At 42.1% G+C, this 14,888-nt stretch overlaps 1 protein-coding gene across 1 annotated transcript in view; it reads left to right on the top strand.

Annotated features, from left to right (window-relative positions):
- Positions 1–14,888, top strand: part of DDAH1 (dimethylarginine dimethylaminohydrolase 1) — a 52,887-nt gene that overhangs the window by 28,905 nt on the left and 9,094 nt on the right. The window contains exons 2-4 of the mRNA XM_066325154.1: positions 10,809–10,908; positions 11,980–12,053; positions 12,630–12,749. Of these exons, the coding sequence (XP_066181251.1) occupies positions 10,809–10,908; positions 11,980–12,053; positions 12,630–12,749 (294 nt within the window). The remainder of the gene's footprint in view (positions 1–10,808; positions 10,909–11,979; positions 12,054–12,629; positions 12,750–14,888) is intronic.

Below are 14,888 nucleotides of genomic sequence, written 5' to 3'. Positions count from 1 at the left end.
TTTTAAATTCTCTACCCATGTGCCTATATTGCAGAAAGTGTTTGGGCAAATTGTTTAAATGTCAGTGCATTGAAACTCACGTGGACTTAAAGGTATTTAAATGCATGGAGGCCTTGAAGGAATTCCTTTGGCTTGTACGTCATTAATATTTGCTGCATAGCTCAGGGCTGCGTAGATCAGAATTTGTATGTGTGCCCCTTTTTGGCTTGGTGAAACATCACTGTGTGAAGAGCAGGTGGCTGTGTCCCTTTTCCAAAGATTTAGATGTTTGTCATAAATAAGAAACCCACAATTTTTCAGGATGTATCACTTACATCCGAAGTGATTTTCAGGGCAGACATGCCTTTCACAGCACTTTTAGTGGAAAGGCTTTGGGAAGGCTCCCGTGCTCCCTCCTCAGGGCTGAGGCCATGGCTCAGCATCTCCTAGGTTGTTGTCCCCTCTTGGGCAGGAGGACTGAGTGTTGTCACGTAGGAGGTTTAATCACCGGGAACTCCCTGTTCTGTAACTCTCTGCTCGTGTAATTTTTCTGAGCAACAGTGTTGCAGTTCCCTTGAGACAGTAGTGGGGAAGAAAGAGAGGCAGGGTTTGAGCAGGGGGCCTGAAAGCAGGAGCTCAGTTTTCTTAGCGCTGTGTTAATGCAATTAACATGTACATTGCAGTGAAGGTAGTCTATGTACGGTTGTTGATGCTTTTGAATGAATTATTGTCTGTAGTTTTACAGCTTAAAGATGCAAAAGGTGAGGGGAAAGCATGTACTGCAGTCCTTGTGTCTCAAGAGGCGCAGGAGGGTGACGGGCGTCCTGGCAAAGCAGCCCAAGAGGTGCCATTGTCCCTCTCTGCATTTGCAGGGTGCATAGGAAGCTTCTGAGGGACAGAGGCTTTTCTCAGCCCAGTGCTGTAGGCTGGGCTGAACATGAGGTGAGCCTGCAAGGAAAGGCAGGGCAATGCATTGATAAAAGTTTCTATCTCTTGAAAGAGACTGCACCAACTGCTGTACCTTGCATGTGCTCTTCATGGTTTACTGCTTCCTGTATTATCCTTGTTCCCTTCTAATGACTGTTAGCCTCAAATGGGAAGTTGGTGCTGAAGCAGGACTTGGAAAACTGGCTCTTTCTTTTCCGTTGTCACTGTGAGTTCAGGGAACAATAGCCATATTACTGACTGCATAGTTTTCTTTAAGAATGTATTAAAACTTGGCAGTATAGTATTAGATTGGTAAAGATTATTTTCAGGCTGAAATATGTCCCACCTAGCCCTGTGATGGCAAATTTGATCATTAGATGATTTTCTGTTTCCTTATTTATATGGAGATGTATTGTTGACTGTTTAAAACCATTGGTTTGTCTTTGAGGATTTAACTCCATTTCATGACTACCAACAAACTTCCATAGTCCTGCTGACATGACACTTTTCTTACCTGCCTGTGGAAACTTATTAGAACTAGCTGGGAGATGGAAAAGGGTCAGAACTTAAATTTTCTGCCATTATTGTTGTTATATGTGTCTAGACACTTCAGGGCACTCTTGCAGCATGTGTTAGCACAGCTAAAATATGGCAGACAGGTCAACTTCTCTGAAAGCATGAATGAAACCTATTATTAGAGGGGAAAAAATGCTGGGTTAGTATAACCTCTGCCCTTGGGGCCCTTGTTAAAAAATAACATGGGAGCAACCGGATGCTCCTCTCTGAAAGGCCATTTATTGAGTGAATTCAACATGAAGAAAAATATTCTTTGTTGTGTCTGATGATGGCCATTGCTCCTTGAGCTGAACTGGATTGAGGGACCCAGGACTGGCAGGTGCCCTCTGGGGCGATTGCTTCTCCTCCCTGCCCATCCTTGGTATATGGCAGTGGACATGTGGTGACATCCACTGGGTCTTGTCTGGAGCTTCCCACCAGAGGGACTAAATGGGATCAGGTGTTTGTGATGATGATTTTTGGCCGTTTGTGTAGCTGAAATTTGCTGGTTGGTTCCCTCAAAGAGATGATGGGAAGAGTCAGAGCTGGGTAGTGATGATGCTTCCCTGCTGGGATGGAGCTGGGTGGGAGTTGCTTTTCAGCAGTGTTGGGTTAGTCAATATAAAATTAAAGCTTTCAAATACCCTCTGAGAAGGACACTGATATGCTTTTCAGTGTTAAAAATCACAAAACTTGGAGCCTTATTGGTATGAGGACATGTGCACACAGCAGATCAGCAATGGCAGACGTGCCAGCAGCTTGACAACTGTGAGGAGTCTAACAAAATCCATTTTAATACAAAACAAATACTGTGAAGTTTTTTTTCCAGAAGTTTTTTATATTTGATTGATAAAAACCAAGGTTTAGTGAAGGAAGGATGAAGTGAGTTGCTAAACTCAAATGAAAATTCATACCAGACCGAGCTTGGCTGAGCACTAGGGAAGCTTGGAGGTACTCATACCATTTATCACTGTGTTCAAATTGTGGGCACCTTGTTGAAGAACCTGCAAAGCCCCACATTTCCCTGTTGAGAGTATTTAATTATTTTTCATTTTTCCTTTGAAAATACTTCCCTACCTTAAAATAAGTAGAGTATCCTTGCCAAAGATCTTTCAGCCTCTTTAGAATAGGGCATTTAGATTACTGGGGACAAAGTGAGTGTCTTGAATGCTCCGTGTCAAGGCATGAACAAATGGCACAGAAACAGTAGTACAGTACAGAGTGAAACCTGACAACTTGGTGTTAAAGGAAAGGAATGCTACTGTATGGTTCGATTGTGATCAACTTATCTTCAAGTGGGTTTATTAGCAATTTAATGGAATATTGGTTATTCAAGAGCCATAATAGCCCGGGTTGAAATGTCCCTTCTGCACGGTTTTCCCATACCCTGTGGAATGAGCAGAATGTGACAGTTGAGCTTTCAACAGGCTTCATGAATTTTAAATACTTTTCAGCTGTAAAATGGGGCACATGGCATTTGGTCAACGATGGACAAGGAGCTGGCAGCCACTGAGGGTATTATGGGATATTGAGTGTCTGGGAGATAATGAATGCTTGGCTTATCCAGGTGCATTCTTGGCCTGCTGTGCATGTCCAGACAGAATGGAATATATTTCTCAGTCCAACATTTAACAATTGATCATTTTGTAATTGTAAGCAGAAAGTATTTAGAACATTACTTTCTCAGCATGCCTGTGTACGACTTAAATTTCATGTCATCATCTTTATCCGGAAAAATCTTCTCTGTTTTTCTGTAACAATGCATTCATGCTACTTAAACTTTTCCACTGATTTTATGCTTAGTGGATCTTAGAGAGTCTATTCTTCCAGTGACTTTAAATCTCCATCTTTTTAAGTATCCTCTTTTTTTCCCCTTGAATTTTTTAAACCTGACTGAAATTATTTCCACTTGCTGTGGGTTGAAATTTCAGCCCAACCTTTTGTAGCAAGTGAGCTGGTTGCTGGCTCCTGCTTTATGGGAAATAGTGTCCTTGCATTTTAAAGGCTAAATGGTGAAAGGAAGGAGAAACCCAGGCAAGTTTTACTCCTGGTGAGCTGTGTAAAGTTGTTCTTAGGTGCTTCAGTTCTGCTTAGATATTAAAACACAACATGTTCAAAGGACGGCCGGATTAATTGTGTTTTTAACTGTATATACTTGGAAGAGGAGATGGCTGCTTGAATTTCTGAGACCAGATTGGAGCTCCCCTCTTGCTTGATCAAGAAGCTTTTCTAGGACAAGAAACCCTAGAGGCCACTTCTTATTCTGGTTTTCCTACATGTGCCAGTGCCAGCTTTCTCCATGTTTCCCCTTGCCTGTTATTCCTTGGTATGGTACTGTGCTCACTCCAGTCTCAGGTCACTCTCTTGGGGCAATGGTGACTCTATACCAGTTACATCAGCACATCCCTTGAGACTGTTTCAGTAGTAGGGCAGTAAGTGGGTTTGGATCCGTAATTAGCTGTGCATGGGCAATAACAAATGAGATCATTATCTTTGTGGCCCTTTCTGAACTCCATGGTTCATAAACTCCTGAAACTGCCAGAAACTGCACCTGCTTGATGCAAGCTTTGGTTAAGCATGGAACTGTCTCAGAGCCGCAATCTAGAAGCATTAGTGTGGGATCTGTGTATCAGGAGAAACTAACAAGTTGTCCTCTCCTTAGTAATACAGTTCAGGAGTCCCTTGGTATTCCTTCTTGTCCCTCCTGTGGCCTTGTTTGATGAAAAATAGTTGAGGCTTGAGGCTGAGCTGTGCTGTCTGTGTGCTGGTTGGTGTTCTGGCGCAGCCACTGAGCCACTAGAGGCTGATGGATGTTACTGTGTAACCACCCCACCACCTGGGTAAGGACTGGACTTGGACCTCCACGTTGGCAGAGTGGCAGGCTATGATCAGCTGAAATGCCAAAAGATCTTTTTCTGGGTATTGCAATGTTCAGACCAGTCTAGTCAAGTCATGCTCAGATTATTCAGAACTGAGCAGTCCAGATGTGATTTGTGTGAGTGTCTTGGGAGCAGCATATCCACCCGTGTCATCCAGGAGCGTGCTGCTGAGCAGCTGGTGATCCACTTTGGGACCAGGCTACTGCTGGTCAAGAGCCAGGGCCCTTTCTGTTATCAACACTGGGAGCATGGGTCAGAAACTCTGCCACAACCCACATCCCACAAATTTCTGAGATCAATATGAACAAAGGCGTGCATCTGACCTACTTAAAGCAAGAAAACAACCAGGAGTGCGTTTTTCTTCTCAAATACTCTCAAAACTATTACAGTACTGCTTTATTTTCTCTGAAGCCTGTGCAAGTCCAGAAGGGCAGTGCTTATTGTCAGAAGGAGACAGATGTTCCATCATGTCCAAATGGAGCAGATTCAGGCAGGCAAGAACCTGGATTGTGACCAACATTGGTATCTGATTTTGCAAAACTGAAGTTTACCCTTTCCTGGCCCTGGATTTGTCCATCTCTATTTATAGCCTTTATTCAGAACCTTGCTGAAAAATGTATTACATATTGACAGTGGCACTTTGTGAACTCAGAGCTAATGGCTCCAGAAATAATCACCTTTGAGATTATTATAGTTTAAATTTGCATATGTTAGGTCTGACATTTGCTTTGCACAGCTATGAATGCCTGTTTAAAACACAAATGAAGTAAAGTCTGAAATGCAGTATTTGTGATTTAACAAGCTGGAGAAATGGATGGTGGATGTAAACTTTCAGGAGACAGCGCAGTAGTGTGTCTTGGACTGAGAGCCCTTTTTGTTAGAGCTGCACTTGGTCCCTGGAGAGCTGTGCTGCGAGCACATGGAGCTGAGCTCCGCTAGCTTAGAAACCTCATTTCATCTCTGGGTCATAGGATGGTCTTCTGCCCTCTGAATCTCTGCATCCTTTCCTTTAAGAAAGGGCTGGAGGCACCTTCCCCCTTTCACCATGAGCTTGGAGACAAAGGCAGATTGGTCATTGCAGTCATTAGAAGATGCCTGATTTGATACCATCCACAACTTCTGCCAAGCCCCAGCTGTGCCCCTGCCCATGGGGCATTTTGGGAGCCTGAGTGGCGCCTCACTCATGGCTCCACCTCCCAGGGGAAAAGCTGCCCTGCTCTGGGCAGGTGTGAGATGGTGGCTTGGGAGTTAATCTCCCTGTTTCCACTGTCTTTTGAAAACATAATTTCCTTCTTACTGTCAATAATATAAGTCCCATAATACAGTTAGTGCACAGGAGACCAGTAAATAATTTAGGAAGCAGCCTATGTTTAGAGTGCATCAAGTACTAATATAGAGAAGGAAAAAATCCCTGCACATCAGTTACAGTAATTGGTGGAAGGCATCAGTCTGAAGGTTAATGAACTCCATTTTTAAAGCACAAGGAAATTAGATTTTTATAAATGTCAAACGCAGTTATTGTCCTCCTTCCTTGAAACAGAGCTGAGCTGGCTGGAGCCCATTGTCTCTCAATCAGCTTTGCTATGGATTAGACACATCCCGCCTCACACCAGGAATGTGCTTATTAGAAAAATATCTCTGCACAAAGCATACAAGCTTTAACACTCAACCCATGTACTAATGGATACATGTACAATGAAACCCAGTATCATGTTACAAACCTTAAGCTGACCTGAGATAATAAGATACAGAAATCTAAAAGGATACAGATGAGTGCTCTCTTTGTGTGCAACAATTCTGACTACCTGGGATTTTAGTTTTCAAATAAAGGAGATAAAGTGAGGGAAGGTGATTTTTCCTCTTGGCTGCTTATGAAAAAGGAAAGCAGTGTAAGTCTTCTTCGTAGTGACAATGCTTGTAATCAGGTAGTGTCCAAATATTTTGTGGATTTTACTGGTGTCTCCTGGGTAACTGCGGTTTTACAGAGGACTTTTCTATCCACTGTTTTTTAGTTCTTTCTTGGAAAAAAAAAAAAAGAGGTGGTTGTTTATACATCAAAGCTAGCTCTGTGAATTAGTTTTCCATTCATAATGAATGAAAATGTCACTAACATGTGTTAAGACGCCACGCTTCAGAAAATAGCTATCAGTTATTTGGAGAGAGTAAAGTGTAAGCAGAGTAGAGGGCTTTGTAACATCAACCCCCTTTCCTACATCCATTTTTTAAACATCTTACTGGAGGATAACAATCACTTGTTGGTTCTTAGCTCGAGATTGTGTCTTGTTCCCTCTCTGTAGGAGCTCTGATAGGAAGTAGCACAATCGTTCCTGATGTGAGAAGGTTTAAGGATTGAGCCAAGCTTTAGATTCTCTTTTGCAGTGATGACATATAGATTCAAGCTACATGTGTGGACTTCACCCCATGCTAATTCAACTCTGTATAACGCACGTGCTGTTTCCAAGGTGGTACTGTGTCAAACACATCCCATGGACATGCCGTGTTGGAGACCCAGCTCAGGACTGCTGCAAGATGGCTTTAGAGGTGATGTGGTGGGGGTCATGCAAGTCTGTGCTGTCTCCTCCACAGGAAATTCAGCAGATGGGCTAATCAGTCGTAGTTTGTTTTTCTGGAATCCTTTATTTACAAATGTGCTTCTATATGGTGGTTTGTTTTTTTTTCAGTTGCCTTTTTAATAATATCAAGTTTTCCCTCCAGTCTTCTTCATCTCAGCTTGTGCTTTTTTCATTTCTGCTTGAACTGTTTGAAGTTTCTGGTGTTGCCTGTAGGAAAAAGAAGAGTAACTTGAGACTTCTATTTTACACAAGCAAGGGATATTGAAAGATACTCCTAGCATTGCATGCATCAGCAGATATGTGAACAGCACTTCCCAATTAAAACTCTTAAGAATTTCTATTGGTTGCTAAGGTCCTTACAAAAACAGTGTTACATAGCTTGAATCCATTGACACCCATCATGGAAAAGTGATCCAGCTATTTATATGGCAGTCGTTTTATTTATTTACATTCGGTTTCATAAGCTAAAATGAACCCGACTGTTGGAGGAAAACAATGTGAGGATGTTACAAATACCTTTAAAGCCTTGGACACGGTGAAGCAAATTAAACTAACTTACTGTGACTTTGGACAACTTTCAGTTCTGATAACTTTCCTTAATGTCTGTGCTACAGCTGCATCAACCCCTGTAAATTAAGTAAAGAAACAATTCAAGACATCTCTGATGTAGCTTGGTACTTAAATGATAATCAGCAGCTGGTGATTAAAACATCCATATGACTCAAATCACAAATCCAACGTCAGCATTCACATTCCACTAGCCTCATTAGCTAGGCACTTTAGTTAATTGGTACTCTAGTGCAAGTGTTATTAGTTGGCCTTCTGGGCCAGGGATGTAAAGTGCTGCTGCCTCCCTGTCTGTCTCTCCCTGGGGAGCTCTGTGCTGCCCTTGATCACTGCAGTGGTCTCTCTTCTCAGCACCCAGCATGGTTTGCAATGCTCGGGTAAAAGCAGGTTTGCCACCTACTAAAGGGAGCTCATACCCATGTTGGTGACTGGTGTGTGTTTCTCTCATCACAGCAACTCTTGCCCATCTCTGGTCCCACCTCTCATCACAATTGTTGCACATTCCTGGTCCCATTAGGTCTTGAGGAAGCCTTGAGGCTTGAGCCTCTGCTACATGAGGCACCTTCACACAGTGTCTGCAGGCTGCCCAGGTTTTACACCTCTTTGCTGTCTCAGGTGTTGTTCTGTGGTCCAGAGCAGCTTTTGTGTCTCCCCATGGAAAGTGGGTATGGTGGTGGTCCTGTGCCACAGTAACATGCACAGCTCTGCTGATGCTTCTACTTCTGGAGATGTTGTCAGGGAGTAGGGCAGGAGTGGTGTGGGGAGCAGGTGCTTGGCAGGGGCAGCACTGCCTCGATGTCCTCTCCAAGCCCAGACAGCTTCTGTTGGGAGCACCTGCTCAGCAGCACATCTCCTGAAAGGGCTTTCTCTTCTTGGCATTCTGGCTTTGGGAATGCTGCAGATTGTAGATTAACTGGAGATAGGTGACCACACAGCAGGCTGGGTGAACCTGGTTTTCCTTGTCGTTTGTCCTTCTGTCTTGAGTAATCCCATCTGATGGTTTTATTTATTTATTCTGACTGCCTGTGACAGGTGTCCCAGTTGGGAATTTGCCTGTTTGCCTCGTGTCAGCACAAAAGAGCGAATCTGTGTGTTCTTGGAATGGAACCTTGCTTTTATCATGCTGCATCTCCATTACTCCATATTAAACAATTGTTTTCTTCTTTGGGGTCTGTTGATTCTTATGCATATAGCACCTGTGCAGTAAAACCCACTGGGCTTCACAGACAAAAGAAATCATTCTGCTATTAGCATACAGATGTAATGAAATGTTGTCATGTTTGTACAACAGCAGTTTTGCAATATTACCTCAGCTGTTCCCCATTTATTTTTAAAGCACCACATGGGTCCAATCCTCATTATAAATCTAATTTTAAAGAATGCTGGAGGTAAAGCAACAAGACTAAGAAAGATGAAGCCTTTCTACTAAGTCTGGGGACTCTTGAGTGCCAGGTTCTGCCTGAAGTTGTTTTAGCATCAGGTGAAAGACAGAGGAACAAAGAAGAAGTTTTAATTGGAAAAGGCATGCTGTAGGCTCATTCCAGGCTGCATGCCAAGACCTTAGATGGTCTTTTTTGTGGGGAGTATGAATTCCTTGCTATCAGAAACCCCATGAATACAGTTCTGAGTTGCAGTATAACCCATCAGAGTTCTGCAGGCAGCACAAGGATCTATCTCTGTCCTTCACAAGTTTAAACTGAAGCATCTATTTTAGCAGAGTGCTTTATGAGGTTTTTTTCTCTGAAGTGACTGGAGAGTGAGAAGATGCTAGAGAAGAGAAACCTCCAGGGAGCAGATCAGGCTTGGATAAGGTGCTGCCCCGGGTGTATCCCACTCAGACCTACATGACCTGTCCTGATAGCCCATGGGAACATGCCCTTGCCTTTTGAGCCTGGGCTTCAAGTTTAATGGGATCACTCACAGTCACTACCACATTGCTGAGTCATGGAAAAGGTAGCTTAGGTGGATCATGTCTGTCTCCTTCGTTACTCCCTGAAGCCAGCACTGCTTTTAGGAAAGTGTATCAGCTGGACTGTGTGCTGCTCTTGCACTGAGGCTGCCACAGTGAGTGTGAAGGACCCATCACCATCATATGTCCTTCCTCTGCTATGGCAGGTGTAGTTTGCAGAGCCCAGGAGCAGAGCTGCTGGAATTGCTTCTGTTGTATAAAGCTGTAAGACTAGTGTGGTGTCACCTGTTTTAGCTTCCTATGTTTTTTTCTAGAAATGCTTAATCTAGCAATTTAAATAGATGAAAGACCTGTGGGACATGCAAAAATATAAAAGGAATTCACTGTGTTTCCCATGTTTATTAATGCTTTCTGGGCACCTCGAGTTAACCATGGTGAGGAAGTTTCACTGAACATGAAGGCACTGCTGTGTGGGATCAAGTTCATGGGTATCTGTGGATGAGCTCTTATTTTTATTAACATATCAGCAGTTATAGGTTTATGCTTTTGGTTAGTGGTTGGTTGTATGTCCTTCTTTTGGCATACAAGGCACCACAGTGATGTTTTTTGAGCATAGCGAATGTTGGCTCCTGTTCTGGATGGCCAGTGATATGAGCCTCTATAGGAACAGATTCTGCGTTAGGCATCCTCAGCAGCCCTTACTCGAAAGAAGGAACCTACTGAAGCTACATTCCCTGCTCCTAATACAAGCTTCTTTCAACAGGAAACAGGCTCTGACTTCCAGCTGTGGTGTGGCTCTCCACAGCAAGCAGTAAGCCCCACAATGTATAGGCATGTAATGTCTTGTAATTCTGAACCAAGGTGGCTCAAACATGCAAGGAGAAGTAGTGCCTAGTAAAATTGCAAAGCCATAAGGAATTTGAACGTTTACTGACTAGGGGATTTTTTTTTTCCTGCTGACTGAAGAGGGGCTTGTGGTAGAGCTGCCACCTCCATGTCTGGCAGAACCATCTCTTGTGTCTGAGCAGAGTGGAAGGAATGAACATCACTCCTCTGCTGGTGCTTTTTCTGGCCCAAATCCGAGGGACGAGATTTGGAAGGGGATATTTACTGTGCAGAGGGACTGGGCTTAATGTGTGCTTTGGACCCCTTGTCTGTGCCTCCTGAATGTTGCATGGCTCCTGTGCAGACAAAAGCCTAATTTCTTCCACTTGCCAACCCACCCCCCCCTCTAAATCACAGAGGTCTCTGAAGACAGGTGGGGAATCATGATAGACAGGGCCAAAAAGGACCCTGCCATCCATCTTGCTAAAGGCGCATTAAAAGGCTTTAATTCTTATTAGTTAGATGTATTTCTGTCGAGTTTTTAAAAAATGTTTCAACAGTACAATATGTCCTTAATAACTTTCTTTTAAACAGGTCGAAGCCATGAAAAGAGTATTAGAAAGCCTCAACCTTAATATAGTTGAGATGGTGGATGAAAATGCAACCTTGGATGGTGGAGATGTCTTATTTACAGGTATAATGGTAGTGAATTTGCTGTTTACATGTTCTGACTGCCTTAAAGACTGCATGTAATCTGGTACCAGCATAATAAAATGTCATTCCTGTGGTTTGCTAAACTGGTTGTTTACTAAATGTCACAAAGGTAGCCGAGAGATGAGTTCTCAGTGCAACCCTCAATGTCCTGCCTAATACCTGAATAAATGGAGTAACAGTACACACACTACAAAGAACAGCACTGTGCATACAGATTTTATTTTAGCTTGTAAAATGCCAATAAGAAAAATGTTTTCAGTAGTCAGCTGTCTGGGGCTGTTTCATATTTCTTATTACAAGCAGCTAACATTCACCAGACTCATTTTCAGGACTTGTAAAAGCTTGATGCAGACAATTGTCACTAGTTCAATGAATTAAATGCAAAAAAAAAAGGCATTTTTAGTTTATCAAGGATGTTGTGGAGCTGCCTGTCAGATGTCATGAGCCAGACACCTTACATGCATGGTTGACTTCAAAGATGAAGATGCTGCCTGTGTTTTTTATGTCATTATACCCATTAGGCATTTTCTGTGCACAGAGTTGCTCCCTGCCTGTGCTGAATAAGCCTGTTTGTTTTGATCAGCATCAGAGTAGACTGGCTGCTTGCCTCAGTGCACCACAGGAAAAGGAGAGTCTCCTCTAGAGGCAGACCAGAAAGGGAGGCCTTCTTAAGGCAGTGCAAATCCAGCACTGATTTTCTCTGGTGCTGGAGGATGCTGATGACTGCAGATCTGCCTTGAGACCAGAGGAAATCTCAAAGGGAGAGAGAAATAGTCAATCAGTGGTGCACTAATCCAGCCCAGCTGTTGTCTTTCCTGACCCAATGACCACTGCAGAGGTTTAGAAGAGGAAGCTATTTATGCTTCTGGTTAAATGTGTCTTCTGGAAAAGGATTGATTGCTTTAGGTTATCAGCTCACAATTGCAGGTTACATTCTTTTATGCTGAATTTTCAGTTTAACTACTCTGCTTGAGAACAGAATATAGAACATGAAAGTCCATGAAAGATTGTTTCAGAATGTCTCTAAAGCTAGTCTGTTTTTTCATTCCAGGCAGAGAATTTTTCGTAGGTCTTTCCAGGCGGACAAATCAACGTGGTGCAGAAATTCTGGCTGACACATTTAAGGTTTGTAGATTGCTTCATGGCACAGGAAATACAAGCTGTCATTCACTGAGCTAATTGAACAATTGTACTGGCTAAGATGTTTGTCATACTCATGTACTTTATTTAAGACCTAATTAAAAAACCCCAAAGGTACAAGTTGCTGAAAAGGTTTGAGCATCCTGTAAAGTGATAGATGCTGAAGCTGGATCTGAAATGTGAGATTGCTGCATAAAAATCAGTTGGATAGTGGGAGGCTGTTATTTTTTTGAGAGCATATAAGCACTCATGTTCTTCATGTTCTCATGTATCAGCCCCATGTTGTTATTGCCAGTCCCTGGAGAGGTTTTGTGTACCTACTGTTTAATTAAGTATTTTAATGTATTTCTTTTTGGATGCAACAATAGTAGTATTTGAAACATGTTCTGATTTTTATGCCAGTCTCCAGAAAAGACAAGCATGTCATTCTTAAACAGTTGACACTGTGCCCTGGGGTTAATAATTTGCAGAGAGTAAAATTAATTATGGAATGTCTCCATATAATTATGGAATTAGGACACTTTAAAAATATTTAAAGCACCATTCTTAACTCCCATACAGGATTATGCTGTCTCCACAGTCCCTGTTCATGATTCTTTGCATCTGAAGAGCTTTTGCAGCATGGCTGGACCAAACTTGATTGCTATTGGATCAAGTGAAGCTGCACAGAAAGCCCTCAAGGTAAAGCACCTAAGAGAATATTCTAAACAGCATATCTCTTTCTGATCTTTTTAAGATGTCTGCTTAAGGATGCTGGAATTTTAAAATACATATAGATCAGTGAAAGAAGAAACAACGAACTACATGTTTGGTTTGCACACACAAGAGAACCTTAGAGAATGTCTGTATCAGGCAAGAGAATGACGACATTGATTTAGTTATCTTAAGGAAATAAACAGAATATACAGGTTATTATTTACTGCTTTGTGACTTAAAATCTGATAATTTGGTGTTAAAATGGAGGAAGGAGATGTAGTCAGACCAGTGGAGATACTTACTTCAGATGTTGCCATGAGGAAACTTGTCTTTAAAATTCACAGAGGGGAAGTAAAAGTTTCGTCATGAGGGAGGAGGGAGAGGCCCTATACTTGTCTAGAGTGTTTATAAACGTGAGCAAAATTCAACTACAATACTGGTTACTCAGTGCTGCAATTTAAATTTGAGCCTGGGCTAATCTGAGAACTCAATCAGTTTGATTAAACCCTTCTGCACAGCTTGCCTAATCATGTTGCAGTGCATCAATTTAGCCGTTGTAACCAGAAACATTTTTTGTCTAACTTGATCAAATATTACTGGTAACTAACCCTTAAGTAAACACCAGCATTAATCATGGTAAAGTAATAAGCAGATTTATTTTTAAAATAACATGATAATTAGCAAGATAATCTAGCAGTTTCTGATTGTTGGTGGATACATTTTTAAAAATAAATCAACTGTGTCAGTTTTCAGTGTGTTTCTCTGCACTTTAACAGGACTTTTGCATGTGTCTGAGGGTAATGTTTGCTCACACTCTGCCAGCTGAGGTTAGGGAGTGTAGTTTGGAGCAAGGTTTTGTCCCATAGCATATGCTCTTCTTGTGCTCCTAGAGAGCTGACAGGTTACATCAGGCAGCCATGTCACAGCAACATACAGAGTTACCCAGAACATGTTCCAGTGGGCTGGACCTGGCTGTTTCTCCAGGAGTCTAAATCTCTTCAGAGAAATTATTGGCAAACAAATGGGTAAATTATCTGTCTTGGAAATGATGGCATTTACAGTGTGCTGATCACCAGTGTTCCCCAACATTTGAATTCTTGCTTTTTGACACTATATTTGTATTTGTTTACTTGCCACCAAAGCAAGAAAAAATTCAGTTGGAAATCAACTTCTTGCAGTCTTGTGGAAATGCAAGTGCAAGAGGATCTTGAGGTGCTGATATTTGGAATTAAAAGCCACTCCTTGGATTTCAGCAGATCAGCTGAGCTGTAGCAGTGCTGTCAGCTGTTCTCCTGTTACCCAGCAGAGTCTGTGGCAGTACAGTCCCCTGAGCTTCTGCCGAGTCTGTTGCTTGGCACAGCCCAGCATGCCACTCCTTTATTGTAATAGCTTGTTATTTTAAACCCTTCCTTCATGTTGCCATTTTTCATTACTGGAAATGCAATCATACAAGCAAGATGATTGAGTTGTCTTTAATCATCTCTGGTAATTGAGTTGTTTTTGTATGTCATGTTAGGCAACTGCTACAAGTGAACTGCTACATTAGGCTATGCCTAACATTTTACATTTAAAACAGGATTTATCTGCTTACAATCTTGTTTGAAATGGAGATTTTTCTTGATTGTTCTTACTGGTGCAACTTATATATCTTTACGATACTTCAAAAACAGAAAAAGAAATTGCAACTGGTGTTCACATATGGCCAAGTGCAATTGGTTGTGAGTTCAGTGCAGTATGTGTAATGTAAAGCACTGCAAGTGAGCTGGGAAATGAATCCACAGAGTTCAGGATAATAGACCACATGCTAGAAGCAGATATTAAATCAGAAATGACATTTTAGCCATTAAATCCTCTTCAGGCTTTGGCAAGTGTAGTGTATTTATTTGGACTGCAGCTGAAAAGTGGCACTTGAGGAAACTCGGTGAAAGAAAGAGACAGGTTAAGTGCAGAAAGTACTGGGGCCTCTGGTGACTATCACATCTGAAACTTTAACTTCCCTCTGCTGTTTTCAGCATACATTTAATTCCTTCTTGTAGTTAAACCTGTTTATAATTCCATACATGTAATTCCATGTTTGAACATTAGCCATGGCTGTTGAGATGATGAAGCCTGGGATTATGTTCC

The sequence above is a fragment of the Sylvia atricapilla genome, chromosome 9 (assembly GCF_009819655.1).
Source record: "Sylvia atricapilla isolate bSylAtr1 chromosome 9, bSylAtr1.pri, whole genome shotgun sequence".
Taxonomy (NCBI): Eukaryota; Metazoa; Chordata; class Aves; order Passeriformes; family Sylviidae; genus Sylvia; species Sylvia atricapilla.
Note: the sequence above shows the minus strand (reverse complement) of the source record. Positions and strands in the feature narration are given on the sequence as shown.